The following is a 21,836-nucleotide window of genomic DNA, read 5'->3' on the forward strand; positions in this document are numbered from 1 at the left end:
CCTTTGAACAGCCATTAGTATTGTAAACTTGCATTATAAAAGTCTAATTTGGCATGAAAATGTGCGAAATTCTAAGTAACCTTATATATATATATATATATATATTTTTTTTTCTAATCAGAGCATTAGAGGCTTGAGGACCAGGGATATTTTAAGAATGTTTTATTCATTTTTATGCTCTCATGCCTAGTATAGTGCCTGGTATACAGTAGATACTTAATAAATATTTGTTAAAAGAATGAAGACTGCTTTTCCAAGCTGCAGGCCATGAAACCGAGCAATGGCCTTAGTCTGACATCAGGCCAACTCAGTAAAACAATGGCTCCATCTGCACAGCAAAAGATGCTGTGTACCCTCATAGCAGCTCCAGAGCCTGACAAACAAGAAGCTCGTGTACAGTGTAGCAGCATGACTGCAATAATCATTAAACCAACCTGTGTCCCGGTTTGTACTTATGTATTTGAAACAGATTCTCTTTTAGCCAGGCTAAAGACTAAATAAAATGCTAAGGCTTTTATCTGCTCAAGCTCAATAAAATGCCACTATTCGAATGCTAAATGAGGAAGTTCCAAGTCAGGTAGTTTAGCCGAGGAACCACCTGACCAGAAAAGGAAATCAGTTGGAAGCAAGAAAGGCAACATGGCTGGGACCAATGAAAGGGGTGCCTTGGATAAATATCCACTTAAACCCTACCCTTTCTTCCCACCCTTTCAATGTGCCTCTATCTCTGTTTCAATACAGCTCCCTCTGTTATAACTCTCATTGTAAAATCCCTTTACTTAGGTATAACCCAGATTCCAATGCTGCCAACTTACTTAGGACTTCCAAATCTCTGGGCTAGGAAGAGATTCAGTGAATAAATCTTAGCTTCTACTGAATTCTATGTAATTGACTTAAGAAAATTAAGAAAGTCAGTTAAGGGCTAACATCATAGGAGAATTCCTTAATCTAAACAAGCCCTTCATGCCAAGATCTGCAAATCTTACCCCCACTACATACAAACAAAGGCCTCTCCACAGAATTCTATAGTAGCTCTTTTGTTGTTGTTTAGTCACTAAGTCATGGCCAATTTTTTTGTGATGGACTGTAGCCATGAACTGTAGCCCACCAGGCTCCTTTGGCCCCAGGATTTTCCAGGCAACAATACCTGAGTGGGTTGCCATTTCCTCCTTCAGGCAACCTTCCCAATCCAGGTATCAAACAAATCTCTGTCTCCTGCATCTCCTGCATTGGCAGGTGGATTCTTTAGGCCGCTGAGCCGCCAGGGAAGCCCCATGGTACCTCCTACTAGAGTTATTTTCTCCAGTGATTGTCACTTCTAGTAGGATTAGTGTTAGGAGCTAACAACACGTGAGAAAGACACTTGATAAGAGAAAGATACTGAAAAACTTTCCCAAGTGCCCTTAAGGCTTCATGGGTGACTCCAAGAACACTGGAATTCCAAAAACATCTTTCTAAATTGATTTAGTAACTGACTACTTTCAAAAAGGATTTAAGACAACTCACAGTGAAAACCTGAGTGCAAAATTACAAGCCAAAATATTTAACACAAGTCATAAAGAGGAAAGAAAAGTTAGAGAGATGAAAGGAAAAATAATCAAAACTCTCTTGAGGCAATGGAACACAAAATTTAGTGGTGAATTTCTTAGTCACCAAATGAGACCAACAAAAATACATTGGGCACTGTATCTCTCAATTTCTAGCAAAGAGAATGTAACAATTTCTCTTTAGGAACAATAAATATGTGTGAAAAAAAACCCACAGGAAAAGCCAGAAGTAAACTTTCTATTGAATGTCTACAATGCACGGGATGATTTACACTCATTATCACATTTAATTGTGGGCACAACCCTGTGAGGTAGATATTATTTTTACAGTAAAGGAAAATGAATCTCAAGAAAAGTTAATTGACTTGATAAAAGTCACAGCTACTAAGGGATGGAACTAAAACTTCAACTTATGCCTATCTGACTCCATAGCTCATATCACACCCAGTAAGTGTATAACCCCTATCTCGTTCTCATCTGCATCTCTAGCTCAAAGCATGCATACACATACACACACACACACACACACACGAACACATAAATACAGACACATGCGTGCGTGCACAATTTCTTATTCTATAACCAGGTTATACTCAGAAAACATACCTTAGAAACCTCAGGAAAAATACAAAGCTAACAGCTGTAAGTTCAACGTCCTCGTTCTGACTACTATGATGTTAGCAGTATCTCCGCTGGTGGCGGTCAGTGGCTTCAGTTGTGTCCGACTCTGCAACCCATGGACTGTAGCCTCCCAGACACCTCTGTCTATGGGATTCCCCAGGCAAGAATACTGGAGTGGGTTGCCATTTCCTTCTCCAGGGAATCTCCCTGACCCAGGGATTAAACCCACATCTCCAGAGTCTCCTGCATTGCAGGCAGATTCTTCACCACTAAGCCACAGGGGAAGCCCAGTATCTCCACAATTTTTGTGAAATATAAAATGCCTTTTTGTACCATATTATAGATAAATCGTAAGAGAAAAATAGACATATCCAATTTGTTTCTTGGAATAATGTTCCTTATGTTTTTATTTGTATAAGGATACCTGAGAGTTATGCTGGGATCACAACAGTGGGCTTCAGCCAGGAAACGTAAATCATGTGCAAAGACACCAGTGAACTGGAGTCTGTAGGAACTCCAGAGCAGAAGACAGTATCCAAACCTGCTTATCTTTAGTCTAACATCACTTGCCAAAGCCAATGTGATTAGTTTAGACTGGCAGAAGGATCAGCAAACTAGAGGACTACTTCCATGAGAGGAGCTGTGGTGCTTATAATCCCAATAATGAGTAGGAAAAAGATCTCCAACCCCAAAGGCAGAAATGGACAGAGTTGCCATTCTGGAGAGACCTCTGGTCTAAGTAGGAAATAAGACAGGAGTCCAGTCATGGAGGTGAAGCCTGAAGGTTACAGTTAAGGGGAGAGAGAGAGCTCATTCTTTGGGCCTGAGCTAGGTCCTACAGAAACTTCAGGATAAAAGTCTGTGTTTATGCAGCTGTGTGGAGCTGGGTAAGCAGTGTCTTGCAATTGGCGCACAATATATTGGTAACTTACAACAAATTCGAGTATTGCAAAGGCTCTTATTCTCTGTCAAAGAAACACAGATGGATAAAGTGACTTGCACAAGCATCAACCTGTGGCAAATTCATGACCAGAAACATAGTATGTGGCTTTTCTTCTAAAACACTCCTGAGCTATTTCTGTGAGTGACTCTACGATGAAGGAAACAAGATGGGAAACAGTGGCTGTAGTGTTTCAGGTCTTTCAATGATTCCTTTGTATCATGTCACAGCCAGTCTGACCAATCGCATCACACAGTGGTCCTGCAGATGCAGGATCCTTGTGGCTGCTTTCGTATATATAAATTCACTAAAATATGATTTAATTTGAAGTTCTTCTATGGGCACATGTATTAGAATTACATACACAAATAATTTATTATTACATTTAGCTATAGTGGACAGCAATAACAAGATTGACCCAAAAAGGTCAGAAATCCTAAAATTACATTATCAAGCACTTATAATGCCTCCTCCCCCTACTCCAAAGAAAATTTAAATGAATTTATTTTTACTGACAGAGGAAAGTCAACCTGAGAATTAAAATCTCTATATGCCACCCAAAATAGCTAAGAAACATACAGAGACACAAGAGTTGAGTACCTTTGACTCATTGTATATGGGACATTTTTTTTTTTTTGAATAACATAAAATTTTATTCAGTTTAAAGTGAGTAGCACTTGTCACAAGTTATTGTTTAATCTTTTTTACAAATTTTTATTTAGTCACTGAATAGGTTGTCAAGACAGTAGAGCTGTTAGAAGCTTTATATATGCATCATAAATTCTGGCACAATTTCCATTTCTGAAAACTGAACTACACTTTTAAAGTACTTCTGCTGTTCTCCTTTCCTGTCTCTATTTTCAGTACTTATCAAAATATTTAGTATAAAATAATGTGCTTATGAAATGTAAATACTCAAAGTATTGTTGGCTAAGAGCCCTCTCTGGTATATGACATTTACGAATACCATGGCTATTTCAGGATCATTATTTATATTAATTATAACTGAGATGTATACCAGAGATAGCAGTCCAAATTGGCTTGAGATTCCTTCAGAAGGTTGTCTTTCTAGTTGTACCACCTTTCATTAACTATGTCTTATTAATTGTCACATTGCATTATCCCTGTGCACACTATGGTGCTACATAACATAATGCAGGCAATGAGAAGCAGCGTGAAATGTTGTAGGCACTATATTTTAATGAGACAGCATTTGTGTTGAGTCTGAATGCCTGCAGTTAATTCAGAGAACACGTATTTGAGTTCCAATTCTGACATGTTTAGCAAACCAAATATGCATCAAGTCAGGTGAAGTAGAAGCATTGTAAGAACTCCTGTGTGGCAATTACTACACCTGAAGTGCTGTGAACAAGAAGTGTGCTTTATTTCAGGTGGAGATCCTCTGTGTGCTGGTAGTATGAAACTCTTTCTCTTTTTTTCTTCAGGTCCTAAAGGGTTTCCCAGAATGTTTACAAGCTGACATTTGTCTACATCTCAACCAGACTTTGCTGCAAAACTGCAAAGCCTTTCGGGGGGCAAGTAAAGGTTGCCTTAGAGCTTTGGCAATGAAGTTCAAGACCACCCATGCACCTCCAGGAGACACTCTGGTTCACTGTGGGGATGTCCTCACTGCGCTTTATTTCTTATCCAGAGGCTCCATTGAAATCCTCAAAGATGACATTGTGGTAGCTATTCTGGGTGAGTATTTTAAAACTGGATAGTCACAAATTCAGCTTTTAGCCAGAGATGTGCATGTTTAAAATGACAGAAAACAGGACTTTCCATTTATTTATGAGTACTATTTAAGATTGATGAATAATTTTAAAGCTTTACTTAAAATTCAATTCAAATCAAATTAACCTTGCAGAAAATACATTTTCTTGACTCTCTCACTTGTTCTCTGGTGTGTAAATGCTTCCATTCTTGGCAGCCACTTAAGCCTTTGAGGCCAAATATATGAAAATGGCATTTTCCTTTCCGTGTTATAGGATCGTGGATTCATGCTGAGTCCTTATCACCTTAAATAAAATGTATATGTAGTAAGCATACTTGCTAGCATGTGCCAATGCCTGTCATGAACTGGGTTTGTATGTTGATGAATCCATCTATTTGCTGTACACTTCACTACTGTGTCCCATCAGACAGAATTATATGAGTCCTTACCTAGGTTATCAGTAATATAGCGCTATAAACAACACACAGGGATCAAGGTGTTGAGGAGATAAAAATTCATAAGTTAAACTGGTTTGGGTGCAAAAGAAAGTCCATCTCTCCAATCTGCCTCTTCAAAAATAAATTTAGCCAGCGTGAACTGGTAGGATTTCTTTGGAATATTAGAACAATGGGAAAGCATGAGGGAGCAGAGAGAAATGAGATCAGTTTTTGTTCTCTCCTATCCCCTAGCCAGTAAGTTTAAGGCTCTGTCTCCCTGGGAACACCCACTCCCAATGTTTGGGAACATGTGCACTCATTTTTTCCCCATGGATTAAACCTGGTTCTATTTAAATAAAAAGTACATAATTCAATGATTTCCTTTTACTTGACTCTTGATATTAACATCCAAAGGATGAGGATATGGGCTGTTTTCTTCACTATTGTATAGAACCCGTGGGCATAACACAGAACCCAATACATGAATGAAGATGTTTGAGAGATTTATGTATCTTGATAATTATATTATGATGAGATATTTTAAAAACATTTTTTCAAACTTGATCAGAGGTACAATTTGGTTTATAATCCAATAAGCAGACCAAGAATAAAAATATATTTTAAATTACTTAGCAGCTACAGAGTAAAGTGAGATTTTCACTTGATTTGGCCTTGACAGTTCTAGTCTGTTGCCAGGGAAGAAGCATGCATCGCTGCATTCCTGATCTTCAAATCAGCCAGCCTTAACTTCTACAGGAAGGTAACAAGCTGTCTTGCTTTATAAAATAGTAATTTTAGAATGTAGTTAAGCTGTACATGGTGACTGGCTTACTCTTTGCTCACTTACAATCATGTAAAATACAAATACAAAGCTCATGCTGAATTTAGTTCAGGGCTTTTCTCTGATAATATCTGTACTAACGTATCAAAACTATAAAGAATTTCAAGAGATTCTCCTTTCCTGTCTCCATTTCCATGTAAATCTTCACTTAAAAGTCTCAGAAATTATGATTCCTCATTCAATTTTTTTAAAAGCTAAGTATTTATTTAAATGAAAGTTAAAATATTCTCTCCAACATCAATTTTTCTTATAAAGATATTGCATCTGATTTCTCCCCATTACATTCACATTTAAAATAAGAACATCACAGAGTTTTTCTTTTACCTCGAATTTTATTGTTTAAAAGTCTTTGGTAGTTTCCATAGTTGAGTATATATGAACTTGTTTACCAGAAAGATAAGTAACAGATCCACTAAGATTTTTCTAAATCTGAAAAGTAGCTTTAGGATATATGTATATATGTAAGAAGGTACATTTTACACTGCCATCTACTCCCTGTAAAAGTTACATAATCAATACTCCATCAGTAGTTAATGCGCATGTATTTCACAGGTACAATTTTTAAGTATCTTGGCTTTCTGAAGAAAGATCTAAGTGGCCGTGACATTCAGGGAAAATAATGGGAAGAGATGAGATATATCAAGTGTGCAAAGATTTTAACTGGAGTCAGAATTAATGGGATGTAGTTATGGCTGCTCTCTCTCTACCTTTATTTCACCCAACTAAGAAGGTGACCTTGACTTAATCTGTTTACACTCTTTAATCCTCTTTCATTTTCATAACATTTGGATAATAATTAGTAATTTTTTCATTAGGTTATTTTGGGGATCAAGTGAGATAATGCACCTAAGCATTTGATGCAGAGCCTGACGCCTACTTAGTCTTCAATAAGCATTTGTTGTTACTGTCTTTATCATCCTCATAGTTGAAGGAGACCTAGGAAAGAAGTGACACGCGGCTAGGCAGACGGGATGGGAAGGGCCCATCAGAAACCAGACACTGAAATAACCCCAGGCTTGGCAAAAAAGCAGGAAGGACACACCTTTGGAATAAAGGTCATACAGTTTAAAAACATGACTGTATTTGTTGAGAAAATATAACTAGATGTATTATTAAGGGCAGTTCCAAAAGTAGTTACCGAAGGAAACCGGGTATATTCAAATTGTACCCCTAGTCCTCTAAGTTAAAAGAGATCTACCATAAACCCATGCTTGGCATCACCTCCTGAGACCATTCTGAGATAGAAAGTTTGTGAATCACCGCAGCCTTTCCCTTATTCCTAGAGGGACAGAATTAGACCACACTAGACTCTTGCCAAAAACATAGCAGACCAAAGCCATGTTTGCTGCATTCCAGAAGATTAGCCAAAGAATCAAAACTGGAAATAATGGGGATTATACCAGGACCAGGGCTCTCAAAGGTAAAATTCTGATCAGCAAACGAATACGACTGCGGCTCAGTACGTGGCTCTAGGATTGTGCTGCCCAAGTGTGTGTTGGCTGTCAGCTCTCACATGTGAGATGTTTGGTTCGGGGATAGGTCAGTGGTCCCCTTCAAATTTTAGAAGTAAAACATTAAGTTCAGATTTATTTCTTTTTTTTTTTTTCTCCTTTTTGATCTTTTAGGAAAAAATGATATATTTGGAGAAATGGTCCATCTTTATGCCAAACCTGGAAAGTCTAACGCAGATGTAAGAGCACTCACATACTGTGACTTGCATAAGATTCAGAGAGAAGATTTGCTAGAGGTTTTGGACATGTATCCTGAGTTTTCCGATCACTTTCTCACAAATCTAGAGTTGACTTTCAACCTGAGGCATGAGAGTGCGAAGGTATATGTTATCTGATCATTTTCGGACTCTGACGTTTTATTGTATCCTTTGATTGCCCAAGGACCTCTGAAAGATCAAGTGAAATAGTGTAAACAGTTAAACAATTGTGAATATTTGAAAGGAAAAGCCAACTTAATATTAGAATTTCTCAATTATAAAGAAGGAATTAGGTCTAATTGCCCTCAAGTATGTTGAATAACTTTAGTAGTTCAATTTGACCTTTTAGGAACTTTAAGGAGCTATACTTGATCTATAATAGCCTTTTTTTATATTGAATGTGACAGTTATTTGTTATAAATGGGTGATTCTAGGCTATTGAAAATCACCTAAAAAGAGTTTATCTTATACAGAGGTTAAAATATTCTCTCAGATACTATTTTGTTTTTTGTTTTTTTTTCCTTTTATTTTATTTTATTTATTTTTTTGTTGTTGTTTTTTAATTTTATTTTATTTTTAAACTTTACATAATTGTATTAGTTTTGCCAAATATCAAAATGAATCCGCCACAGGTATACATGTGTTCTCAGATACTATTTACACTGTATATTGGTTAGCAGTATCTTTTCAATAATCATGAAGAAGTTAAATTCTTAAAGTTTAAGTACATATTTAACACAATTTCTAAATTGTAGAAGTATAAATTAATCAGGCCTATACCTAAGTCACGGAGAAGGCAATGGCACCCCACTCTAGTACTCTTGCCTGGAAAAATCCCATGGACCGAGGGCCTGGTGGGCTGTAGTCCATGGGGTTGCTAAGAGTCGGACACGACTGAGCGACTTCACTTTCACTTTTCACTTTCATGCATTGGAGAAGGAAATGGCAACCCACTCCAGTGTTCTTGCCTGGAGAATCCCAGGGACGGGGGAGCCTCGTGGGCTGCCGTCTGTGGGGTCGCACAGAGTCAGACATGACTGAAGCGACTTAGCAGTAGCAGCAGCATACCTAAGTCAAAATTATTGATGCAGAATGAATAACATATACTCTAGTAGAAATAGTATCTTAAATAATGTTACAAGTGATTTAACATAGGATCAATTTTGAGGGTTTAGCCTTTAAGGCCCTCACTCACCCTCCTCCACTAGGAAAGTGTGTCCTTATCACCCACAAGTATTCTAAGAATAGATTTTATGTTGCAGCCCACGATTTATTACTAGGTTATTCTCTATCTCTTCCCCATCCCCACCAAATTCATAATCCTAACTCCAACTCTAAATACATTTTTTGCCAGAAACCAAATGTTTTGACACTTGCAAGTGTATTTTAATGTTAACTAATAAAGTCTCTGGAAAGTAAGAATCTCAAGTCAATAGTTAGGTAAAACACAGTAGATTTCATTTTCCCTGGAGTTATAGTCATTCCCAGGATACTGTGAGAGAAGAGACTTAAAAAATTTAAGGTCACCAGAGTACTATTTGATAACCCAAAGCACCAGCTCAGATAATTACTTTACAAAATGCTGAAAGTTGAAAAATCAGGTGGTAAGAGGTTCAAGTTACCAAGAGCATATGCTTTTTATAATGATTTTAATTCAGAATTTTATCAAGTTGCAGTTTAATATCACTGACCTCATTTTTATTTTGCTTCAAAAAACAAGCATCTACCTCAGATAACTTCTTTGTAAAAATTTTAGGCAGCAACCAAATAAACAAAACAGAAGTTTCCATTTGTTTTATTTATTTGGAAACCTCCAGTTTTGTTTACAAGAGAGGAAGGAAGAATGGAGAACAAAATAGGGTTCAGAGCATAGTGTTTATTGAATTCAACCTTGTATTTATTGTGAAATTTAACCTTGCAATCTTTACCATGTAATTTAAACATCATAGCTAATTATAATTAGTCTACACAATTTTTTCTGCAATGATACAGATTTTTCCATTTTTAAAATTATTGCTATTTTTATTTTAACTTTTCCAAGTTACATAAAATATATTACACAGGAAGGAATATATGTTGTCTGTAAGTATTGACATCATCCCCAAACATTTCTGATACATAACTTCTACAACTATGATTTCCCTGGTTAAACTACTAGAATTATTCTCAGTCTATTTTATAATTTAGAGACAATCATTAAGCAAAGTGTTGTAGTTATTTGCCTGCAATCTATTAATTAAGTCTTAGTGGTTGAAATGATATGAAATAGTAGAGCTTACTGATGATACACTGTGTTCAAACTGAATAATCTTCCACTTTATCTTCACGTTCCATTAACAAAGGCTGATCTCTTACTACGATCACAGTCCGTGAATGATTCTGAAGCAGACCACTGTAAACTGCGAAGGAGATTGTCATTTGATAGTGAAGAAGACAAAGGTAATTCATTCTTTTCTAAAGTTCAAATGTGGAGCATGTGAATATTAGTCCTGCTTATTTACATGCTCATTGTACTTCTTCTGTCAAGGGTAATTAATTAATTCAGATTTTAAGAAGGCAAATCCTTTGCTTTTTTCAGTAGTTAATGATGTGGTTTCTGATTGATAACTCTCAACAGTGTTTCTCAAGACCCGATCCTAGGCCCTTTTCTTCTCTTCTTATTTTATATCATACTCTTCCCCTAAGTAATTTCATTTATATCCATAGTTTAATTATATTTTTTGCATACATGTGTGTGCTAGGTCAATTCAGTTGTGTCTACCTCTTTGCGATCCTATGGACTGTAGCTTGCTCTGTCCTTGGGATTCTCCAGACAAAAATACTGGAATGGATTGCCATGCCCTCCTCCAGGGGTCGAACCCTCCTCCTTCCCAACCCAGGGATCGAACCCACATCTCTTGCACTGTCTCCTGCATTGGCAGGCAGGTTCTTTACCACTAGTGCCACCTAGGAAGCCCTATTCTATTTTCACGTAGGAGATGTGCATGAAAGTGAAAGTGCAAAAGTGTAGGTCATTCAGTTATGTCCGACTCTTCGTGACTTCATGGACTGTAGCCCACCAGGCTCCTCTATCCATGGGATTCACCAGACAAGAATATTGGAGTGGGAAGCTATTCCCTTCTTCAGGAGATCTTCCTGACCCAGGGATCAAACCCGGGCCTCCTGCATCGCAGGCAGATTCTTTACCGTCTGAGCTACCGCAGAAGCTCCGGAGAAGTACATCAGTTCAGTTCAGTCACTCAGTCCTGTCCAACTCTTTGCGACCCCATGAATCGCAGCACGCCAGGCCTCCCTGTCCATCACAACTCTTGGAGTTCACTCAGACTCACGTCCATCGAGTCAGTGATGCCATCCAGCCGTCTCATCCTCTGTCCTCCCCTTCTCCTCCTGCCCCAAATCCCTCCCAGCATCAGTCCTTTCCAATGAGTCAACTCTTCCCATGAGGTAGCCAAAGTACTGGAGTTTCAGCTTCAGCATCATTCCTTCCAAAGAAATCATACAGGGCTGATCTCCTTCAGAATGGACTGGTTGGATCTCCTTGCAGTCCAAGGGACTCTCAAGAGTCTTCTCCAACACCACAGTTCAAAAGCATCAATTCTTCTGTGCTCAACTTTCTTTATAGTCCAACTCTCACATCCATACATGACCACTGGAAAAACCATAGCTTTGACTAGACGGACCTTTGTTGGCAAAGTAATGTCTCTGCTTTTGAATACGCTATCTAGGTTGGTCATAACTTTTCTTCCAAGGAGTAAGCGTCTTTTAATTTCATGGCTGCAGTCACCATCTGCAGTGATTTTGGAGCCCCAAAAAATAAAGTCTGATACTGTTTCCACTGTTTCCCCATCTATTTCCCATGAAGTGATAGGACCAGATGCCATGATCTTTGTTTTCTGAATGTTGAGTTTTAAGCCAACTTTTTCACTCTCCTCTTTCACCTTCATCAAGAGGCTTTTTAGTTCCTCTTCATTTTCTGCCATAAGGGTGTGTCATCTTAATACCAGAATATCTAGGGACTTCCCTGGTGGCACTAGTGGTAAAGAATCCACTTGCCAATGCAGGTAGACATAAAAGATGCATGTTCAATCCCTGGGTCGGGAAGATACCCTGGAAGAGGACATGACAACCCATTCCAGTATTCTTGTCTGGAGAATCCTATGGACAGAGGAGCCTGGCAGGCTGCAGTGCATAGGGTTGCATAGAGTCAGACACAACTGAGCAATGGCACCCCACTCCAGTACTCTTGCCTGGAGAATCCGATGGACGGAGGAGCCTGGTGGGCTGCAGTCCATGGGGTCGCTAGGAGTCGGACACGACTGATGACTTCCCTTTCACTTTTCACTTTCATGCACTGGAGAAGGAAATAGCAACCCACTTCAGTGTTCTTGCCTGGAGAATCCCAGGGATGGGGGAGCCTGGTGGGCTGCCATCTATGGGGTCGCACAGAGTCGGACACGACTGAAGCGACTTAGCACGCACATACCAGGACATCTGAACTTCAGCCTCCTATATCCAAATGCCTATTAAACCATCTACATGAAATTGCAACAGCAACTCCAACTTGATACTTCTTAAATTGAAATCATTAGTTTCCCTGGAAACCTCTGTCTCCATCAGTTGCCATGTCTCTAAATGGCACCACCATTCAACTCATTGCACAGACTGGATATTCTCTCTAGGAACCAATTTTCTCTCAACCTCTCCATCAGCCTTGGCAACAAATCTTGTTATTAGTACCTCCAACACAGCCATTTACTCTTCAGACTGTCTTTTTTGGTTCACTCTTCTCCATCTTCATAACCACAACTCTGGGTCAGTGAAACATATTTCAACTCACCTTGCCAACTTGCTCCTGTTTCATCTATTGTTCACACTGGACCACTGGTAATTTCTTTTTCTAAATCCAGTTTGGTTTATGCCAGCTATATATTTAAAGTCCTCTAAGGACATCTCGTTCCCTAAATTCTTCACAGGGTGAGTCTATGCCAACCTTTTCAGTCTTATCTCATACCATCCTTCCTTTACCAGCTCCTCTCTTTTGCAACATTTATTCCAGTTGCACTTCCATATTATTTAATCAGTGATGTCTGCCTGTAGAGCATAAACATCATGGGAAATATTTGGTCACCTGAAGCTTCAGTGCTTGCCTCAGCAGGTGTTCAACAAATATTTGTTGAAAGAATGAATGAATTAATGAACTAGCATTTGAGCATCTTCCATGTGATTCTTTTCCTCATTTTGCCTTTTTAATGAAAGTTGTTTTCTTTGTCCTCTTTCCTCTGAATTCTCTCCCAAGAGGAGCTCATCTCTGAGCTTTAACTTACTCTATATTCCAAGTGAACTCAGCTGCCCTTTCTTCCATGTACATCACTTTTGTGTTTTTTATTATATCCTTTCCTTAGTCAGAATTTGCCTCCCTGGCCTCAAACACACATATGTGCACACATACAAACAAAACTATACCACACCACTTTTTAATCAATTAAATTACTTTTTTTCAAGGTTAAACTTCAGTGATAATCAATGTGAACTCTTCTTGATTTTCTCAAAAATAACAGGTTTTCTTTTTTTATGAATTCCTAAGACACTTCCCTCTTGTTATCTTGTTATACAGATGGTTCTTGACTTATGATGGTTTAACTTGTGATTTTGTGACTTTATAGTAGTGCAAAACAATACACATTTAGTAGAAACTATATTTCAAATTTTGAATTTTGATCTTTTCCCAGCTAGTGATATCCCATAATGTAATTTCTTGTGATGCTGGACAGTGGCAGCTCTCAGTCAACCACATGATCACAAGGGAAACAGCCCATATACTTACAACCATTTGTTTTTTACTTTCAATGCAGTATTCAATAAATTACATGAGATACTCAACAATTTATTGTAGAATAGGCTTTTGTTAAATAAGTTTGCCTAACATAGCATAATGTAAATGTTCTGAGCATGTTTAGACTAGGCTAAGCTATCATGTTCAGTAGATTAAATGTTTTTTTCAACTTATGATTTTCAACTTACAGTGGGTTTATTGTACTGTAACCCCATAGTAACTCAAGGAAGATCTTTATTTTTAAAATATGCCCTGTGCAGTGGTTATTGGTATATTTGTGTTTTCTCTATCAAATAGTAGACTCCTTTAGCAAAGCATGGTGAATAAATATCTGTTGAATTGGGCTAATTGTTGAATCCTCTGGCTGATTGCAGAACAATAAACCACTCATAGCTAGGTGATAATTTATTTCTGCAATGTCCTTAATTATTCTCCTGGTGACTTTTTCTAAAACTAGAACCACAACAGCCAAGCTGTTCTATCGACTTAATCTAAATCCCTTATCCTGAAGTTAATCTCATGTTTTGATCTCACTAAAAATAAAATACTGCTTAACAATACTGTCTATATAATAATGTCACCCATACAGTTGAAGATTTATTAAATCTCCTTTCAATCTTGTTTAGTTTCCTCATTCTCAAGCTAAATAATCTAACGTTTTTATCTCCAGATAAGGCCCTAAAAGCACGTCACAATTTATATTGTGCTAATGCTACTAGACATTTCTATTGATTCTGAAGACTTTTCCTTTAATCTCAGGCTTAGTCTCTAAGACCCGTTTTATATAAAATGTTGATGATAAGGCATTTGCCTGCCTATAACTTTTTGAAGTTTACTGGTATAACAGTAAGTCAATATAAAAACACAATTAACTCCAGTCTAAACTGCAGCTCAGTTCGTAAAGCATCTGCCTGCAATGCAGAAGACCCAGGTTCAATGCCTGGGTCAGGAAGATCCCCTGGAGAAGGAAATGGCAACCCACTCCAGTATTCTTGCCTGGAAAATCCAATGAACAGAGGAGCCTTGCAGGCTACATGGGGGAGCCTTGCAGGCTACATGGGGGAGCCTTGCAGTACACGGGGTAGCAAGAGTCATACAGGACTTAGCGACCCAACCACCATCCAGAGCCTGAGAGCCTATTCCAGTCTTCAGGACTTCATGGTGCTATAGGGAAGTTTAAAATTTGCTGAAACCAATTTAGTCCCAATCACCCCAATCTAAAGATCTAAAGGGGCCATCCGTTCTGTACTTCTTGATATAGAATCAATATCTGGGAGGGGGAAAAATGCATATAAGCAAGTATAAAGAATAAAGAACATTCAGAAGATAATTGATCCCAAATGATATGAAGGTTACATAAATTAAAAGCTGCCCATGAAATGTACTGATCACTTTAGAGTTAGTTTACTGCTCAGTTGAAACCACACCTTGAGTGGATATATCCAAGAGTGCTGATGACTGTGCATTAATCAGCAGAGGCATCAAGAACCAGAGGGAAGAGCAGGGGGCTGCCCATTGGCGACAGACACATTGAATCTTACAATTACTGCTCACAACCTACCCAGAAAAACACCGGGACTCTTCAGGTTTCAGTTCCCACTTAGACCTCCCTTCCACCGTGTCTACCGTGTGGTGCTAGGGGGTTTACATTCAAAAAGAAATATCAAAAATGAAAAGATGTATATAGAAACTTTGAAGGTTGATTTGAACTAAATAGAAGCTTAACATACTGGACCTCTTCTCTCCTAAAATACATTTGTGGGTGAAAGTGGTTTGTCCTCATAGGCCGTGCACTTCTGAGGAAATAAACTCGGTTCTTGAATAGAAAGAATTGCCAGTTCAAGTCCAAATTTGAGGACACTTTGTTTTTTTGGTTTGTTTGTTTGTTTGTTTTTTGAGGATATTTTCAAGAAATTCTCTTTCCTTCGCAAAGTTCTGACGTAGAGGTACCCAGGACCTTCCCAACTTGACTGTGGTTATTGTAGGGGGAGGTGTTACAGTTTCTGAGCTGAAAGCAGAACGTTACTGTTACAGACTGTGAAGAATAAAAGTGTATCTTCAATGACTTCCTTAGTGATCACAAGCGTTGAAAAGATGGACAGAACAGAAATAAATGAGCTATAACCATTTAGAACATGTTGAAAATAGTCCAAGTACTCTTCAGAGTCGGATTGTACTTACTTCAGAGTGTGCCAATATAGTCTATTGAATATGAGAATATTTCTTTTAAAATTTTATGTTGTGAAATTTTCAGGAATTTTATGTTGCTGCATGGTGTGGCCAAAAAATAATAACAAAATAAAATGTTATATTGTGTATATTTTATAATACTCATAAATTTTACAACAATAGCATGTATAATGGCCCATGAGATACATACACACAAACATATATATATTTTTACTGATAGCTCTTTTGTGACTGAATATTTGGAATATTCTGCTTAGCTTTTTCTATGAACAGAAAATGCAATATCAAAGTAGCTATTAAACACTAATTTAAGGAATCAGTTACCCTTTGAGAGACACTAATTCAATGAGAGCATCAATTAATAGCCCACCCCACAAAAAGAAAATTGAACTGTGTTAAATGTTCAACATCCTCTTTGCATTAAATTTAGATGGTTGTCACACATCATTAAAAAAGAACCCATTTTACGAGATATATATATTCTAAGAGCAATTTTCTTACTTTCCCATTCATGTGTTTTTTATTCAATTCTATATATATTCAACTGAAAAAATCTAATGTTCCAGAAAATAAGAATGGAAATAGGTCTTTAACTCATATACCTATGTTTCAAAGAATAGCAATAAACATTATCTTTTTCTAATATTATTTTAGTGATTTCACATTGTCATACAAAACTCAGTAAAGTCTAGCAAGTGCTTCTCCAAAATAACTTCTATGAAAGTTATTGAAGTTAAGAATAAATATATACATTGTTAAACTTATTTTTACAAAATAGGAATGGGTCAAATTCTAATTTTATGAAGTTAATCCTTTAACAATATTGCTGTTATAATCTGGCACCTCTTAGGAACATCTTCTTCAATAATAAAGAATGATTAGTTTTTGTTATCCATTTCAGTAATATATAAATATATCTTTATTTATATTTTTAAGATAGATTTTTATCTGTGTTTATGTAGAAAAGTGATGCTAATTTGTTTTCAACTTTCTTTAATGCTAGTGAGGAACTAAAGTACTTGAAATCAAATGAAGACATTTATTTTAGATTCCAGTGTTCCAATGCAATAAAATTCTTAATGCACTTGACTGGAAAATGCTCAACTTATCTCAAAATTGTTACCAGTTGGAAATCTTTAATGATGAGAGAGCACATTAAATGCCTCTCTTTTACATAAAGTTGGGCCCAGCTGTTAGGTCTGACAAATAAAAATGATAAATAAGTTGAGAGAAAAACTCCATAAATGATGGAGAGCACACAGACATTTGTTCCCAGATTGTTTGAAATGTAAAAATTTTCTATAATCATTCTTAAGATGGATGGGTCAACCTCTCCATCAAGACATTCACTCTACGCTCTTCAACCCATCCAGACTCAGAGAGACACCCACAAGACAATTCATAAATGTTTTAGAATTGTATCCTGTCAGAAAGAGGGGAGCAGGGGAGATAGACTGTCAACATATAGAAACAAGGTTTTTAGGGGGTTTTTTTAGAGTTTTCGGTCATCTAAGTTAGAAAAATTCCAAGCTTAATTAAACAGGCCAGCTTTTTCCTTTGTACAATGATTGGAACAGGAATGATTATACAATCTCATTTCTAGCAAAGGGGAAAATGTAAAAAAACTTCTTCTGATTGCTATTCAGAATACTATTTCTACATAGCATTCAAGAAAGCAACTTTTAAGAAATAATAATAATAAAATAGCACTAAGAATAATATTAAGAAAAAATAGCACCTAATGCTATTTAATGTCTATTAAGTAATCCAGTTTAGGGACTTCTATGGATATCCAGTGGTTAACACTCCATGCTTCCACTGCTGGAGGGCATATCCCTAGTTGGGGAACTGAGATTTCCACATGCTACCAGGAGTGCCCTGCCCCCATGCCAAAAAAAAAAAAAAAAAGCCAGTTTAACTAGAAAAAGGCAGAAATGGAATATGCCATAAAAATCTAGAGGTAACTGGAGGCTAATTATAATGCCTTTCAGTCCAGTTTCATGTATTCCATTAGCCAACCTCCAGCCTAAGACTGAGCGGTTTCCATTGTTAATCCACAAATAGATTGTCATTTCAGCTGTCATTTTAAATGATCAAACTTGAAGCTTTGTTTTATCTAGTATGGAATAGAAAAATGTTGTTGCAGTTGGTCTGTGTCAGAGAAATTGTTCATGCGGCCTGAGTTCCAAAAAGCATCTGGCTAATGATTCAGTTGCAAAGAACACAGAAATAAATATGGAGTAATTTCCCCTATATACTTGAAAAAAATCAAGAATATAAAACTTTTTCTTCTTCTTTCATGTTCCTGCTTTTACTGGAGATTTTTGGTAAAGGATTTAGATATCGTGTATATAGAACAATTTGCTCCATTTCACGAGAATTAAATAATAATTCCCCATTCACCACATTGTAAACACATCCCAAGTTGAAATCAGCAGTATATGTTAACTGATGAATTTTTACCTAAACATCCAAAATCAAACCATAAGTTAGTAAACTAAGACCAAGGCCCATGTGGTTGGCAGGACAGAACATTTTACTATGTATGAGGATTTACAAATCAACAGAGGACTCCTAAGACTGCCCAAGCTGAAAACACCATGTGATTTAATAACTTGTGATGTGCATAGATTACAAGTGTCCACCTTGTAATGCTATTATCCTTACTTAGATTAGAATTATGAATTAAATGATAATTTAGTTTGCATTTGATTCTGCTGGAAAAGATTCCATGAAAGTGTTTAAAAGAAGAGCATTTCAGGGAAAATGAGAAGGCTTTGCTGATTCAATCCTCCTGGTGCCCAAACTGCACAAAGATTACCTAGAAGCAACAAATTGACCCAATCCACTAAGCAGGTATGAGGATAATTTAGAGAAATGAAGCATTTTCTGTTTTTAACATTTACTTGCATAAAGTTGGAAACTATTATGTTTTGAAGAATGAAATGGTATGTTCATAAAGTGGGAGAAATGATCAAATTTTCAGGTGGGAAGAAGTTAAAATCAAAGAAAACAGGAGGAGATGACAAGAATGAAGGAGGGCTGTGTCAGTGACACTGGGGATAGACGGCTTGTGTAGGAAGATGAATTTACAACCAACTAGATTAGTGGTTGAGCTCCGAAGACAAATATAAGGGACACTGAATAATCAAGACATCTACAGAGCTTGAGATTAGAAAAGTCTGTAGTCTTCTCAGTAATGATGAAATCACTGTGCAAGTGAGAAATCGTAAAGAAAATAAATTAAGCAATCTGCTTTCATTGCATTTAACTGTAAATTGGCAGGATGTAAACAACTAACTCCTTAATAACCGTGTCACATGAAGCTGGTTTTTGCACTTCATCCATTTGTACCTTGGGCTGCTTTCTGGCTTCTCAAATTTTAAATTATGATTTTTTAAAAAGAAAAGAAAAAGATCTCTGTTTAATTTTGTGCCATATGGGAATTTTAAAAAACAGTTGGAAGTTTCTCTGGAGTGGCCTTAAATCATTTCATTTGGCCTTCTATAAATAACAAAGTAAGTATAATCAGGCAGAGAGTAGATGGAGACACTGTCTTAAACATTTCTCTAGAAAATGATATACCTTCTGGAGTATGTTGGTTAGTTATTAGTGGTAACCAGATGGAGAATTATACTGTCTCCCCAGGACACTAATGGAAACAAGTTCCGAGGTTTGTCTTAGAGTTTTTCCTGCTGAAATATGTTCTAACACAATGTTCAGGGCTGAAATTATCCTGACATTTTAGTATAAAACAGTCAATGTGCACTACTGGCTTTAATGTAATTAGGTAAACCTACCTTAATTAATGAGTGAAGTCGCTCAGTCGTGTCTGACTCTAGTTTTATATTATTTTCAATATGCTGTACAACCTAACCGCATGGTATGTCAAGGCCATTATACAGATTGAACTAAGGCTGAAAGTCAGCCTGCCAGCGTTTACCATAAGAGGGCTTCTGGATTTGACCTTCACAATGAGTAGATGACCACCACATGAGAGGGCATGAAGGTTAAAATAAACGAGCCATAAGCTGCATGGTGGTGATATTTTAGAATTGGGACACGTTTTTCTTCACTGTTTCATTTCCTTAAGAGATAGTACACCAGATTTTAAGAATACAAATGACTGTTGAGTGTATATAAATAAGGTTTAAATTACCCTATAGTATTTTTTATGAGATATAAATGTGATTACTGTCACAGGTATTCTTTTATTTTGAAATGAATAATGTATTTCATGAAATTAATCTAATGTCCTGTGAGTTAAGATTTAAAAAATCTTCTTAAATAGCTACATTTTCAGTAGGATAAAAAAATAAAGAACAACATTTCTGGAAATTAAAAAAAATTCTATGTTAAAGTTATTCAAAAACACACTATGAAAAAGCTAGTTTATGTAGTTAGACAGTGTAGAATGTGTCGAGTCTCGTATTTGATTATCTTCTATAAAATAACTTTTCTTTGATAGATTTTGGCAAAGGAAGCACTACAAATGACCCTGAAGACTCTGTAGATACAATAAGACATTACCAGAGTTCCAAAAAGCACTTTGAAGAGAAAAAAAGCAGATCTTCATCTTTCATCTCCTCCATTGATGATGAACAAAAGCCTCTCTTCTCAGGACTTGCTGATTCTCCTCCAGGAATAGGGAAAGCAACTGGACTTGATCTTGAAGAAACAGTGCCCACCTCAGGAAGAATTCACATAGATAAAAGAAGTCACTCTTGCAAAGGTAACCAAGTTTCTCAGGAATCAGTTTGTCTCATGTCAGTACTAATCACAAAATGCTGACTTTGTACAAATGAAAAGCCATGCACATGTTAATCGAATCTTCAATTTCATGACGTATTTGCAAAGATCAAATCTTAGATCATCTACCAAGTGTCTGCAAGATTCTGGGATAGTGGTCATTATTCCCAATTATAGCATAAGAGGTTCTGTGTGGTCAGTCAGGCCTAACACAGTGCCACGTAGAACATTCTAGGAATGTCTTTTGTAGTGATTCCATGGGAGAGGGACCAATGAGTATTTGAAGAATTCTAACCCATTGATTCTTATATGTATCTTCTGTGTCCATGAAAATGAAAGCGTTAGTCGCCCAGTCATGTCCAACTCTGTGACCCCGTGGATTGTAGCCTGTCAGGCTCCCCTGTCCATGGAATTCTCCAGGCAAGAATACTGGATTGGGTAGCCATTCCCTTCTCCAAGGCATCTTCCTGACCCAGAGATTGAACCTGGGTCTCCTGCATTGTAGGCAGATTCTTTACCATCTGAGCCACTAGGGAATCCCTCTGTATCCATTCCCACCCCCAAACCTGTTTTTATAGCATGAAAGGCCAATTTAATCAAAATACAATAAATACTAAAAAAGAACTTCAGTTTACTGTGAATTATGAGAAAATGGGGATAAATGACCCTAAATAAAATATGCTTTTGATTCAACTCATTGGAACACATTTGTTTATTAGGGATACCCAAATATATGGGCTATGTTTTAGACAATATGCATGAACTGTGTAACTGCATTTAATAAATATATCCAGATTTGATGCTAAAGGATGGAAAACTCAGGAAAACTTGAGGACTACTACATGAAAGAACAATTAGCTTAGCATAACAGGAGCTAGATCTACAGATCTTATTATCTCACTAAGAATATGTAAGAACAGCCATGGGCAGATTGCCTGGGTTCCAGGTCCAAGTCTATGATATGCTCTCTACATGTCTTGACAGACCCTACTAAGACTCAGTTTGAACATCTTCAAAATAGGAATAATATGTTCTAACCAACTAGTCTGTTGTGATTATCAAACAAGATAATTGCATAAATTCAGTTCAGTTCAGTTTAGTCGTTCAGTCGTGTCCGACTCTTTGCGACCCCATGAATCGCAGCACGCCAGGCCTCCCTGTCCATCACCAACTCCCGGAGTTCACTCAGACTCACGTCCATCAAGTCCGTGATGCCATCCAGCCATCTCATCCTCTGTCGTCCCCTTCTCCTCCTG

At 37.2% G+C, this 21,836-nt stretch overlaps 1 protein-coding gene across 1 annotated transcript in view; it reads left to right on the forward strand.

Annotated features, from left to right (window-relative positions):
• Positions 1-21,836, forward strand: part of KCNH7 (potassium voltage-gated channel subfamily H member 7) — a 126,673-nt gene that overhangs the window by 87,771 nt on the left and 17,066 nt on the right. The window contains exons 6-9 of the mRNA XM_044925236.2: positions 4,554-4,806; positions 7,726-7,931; positions 10,151-10,247; positions 20,300-20,563. Of these exons, the coding sequence (XP_044781171.1) occupies positions 4,554-4,806; positions 7,726-7,931; positions 10,151-10,247; positions 20,300-20,563 (820 nt within the window). The remainder of the gene's footprint in view (positions 1-4,553; positions 4,807-7,725; positions 7,932-10,150; positions 10,248-20,299; positions 20,564-21,836) is intronic.

Source organism: Bubalus bubalis, chromosome 2, assembly GCF_019923935.1.
Source record: "Bubalus bubalis isolate 160015118507 breed Murrah chromosome 2, NDDB_SH_1, whole genome shotgun sequence".
In the NCBI taxonomy this organism is placed as follows: domain Eukaryota; kingdom Metazoa; phylum Chordata; class Mammalia; order Artiodactyla; family Bovidae; genus Bubalus; species Bubalus bubalis.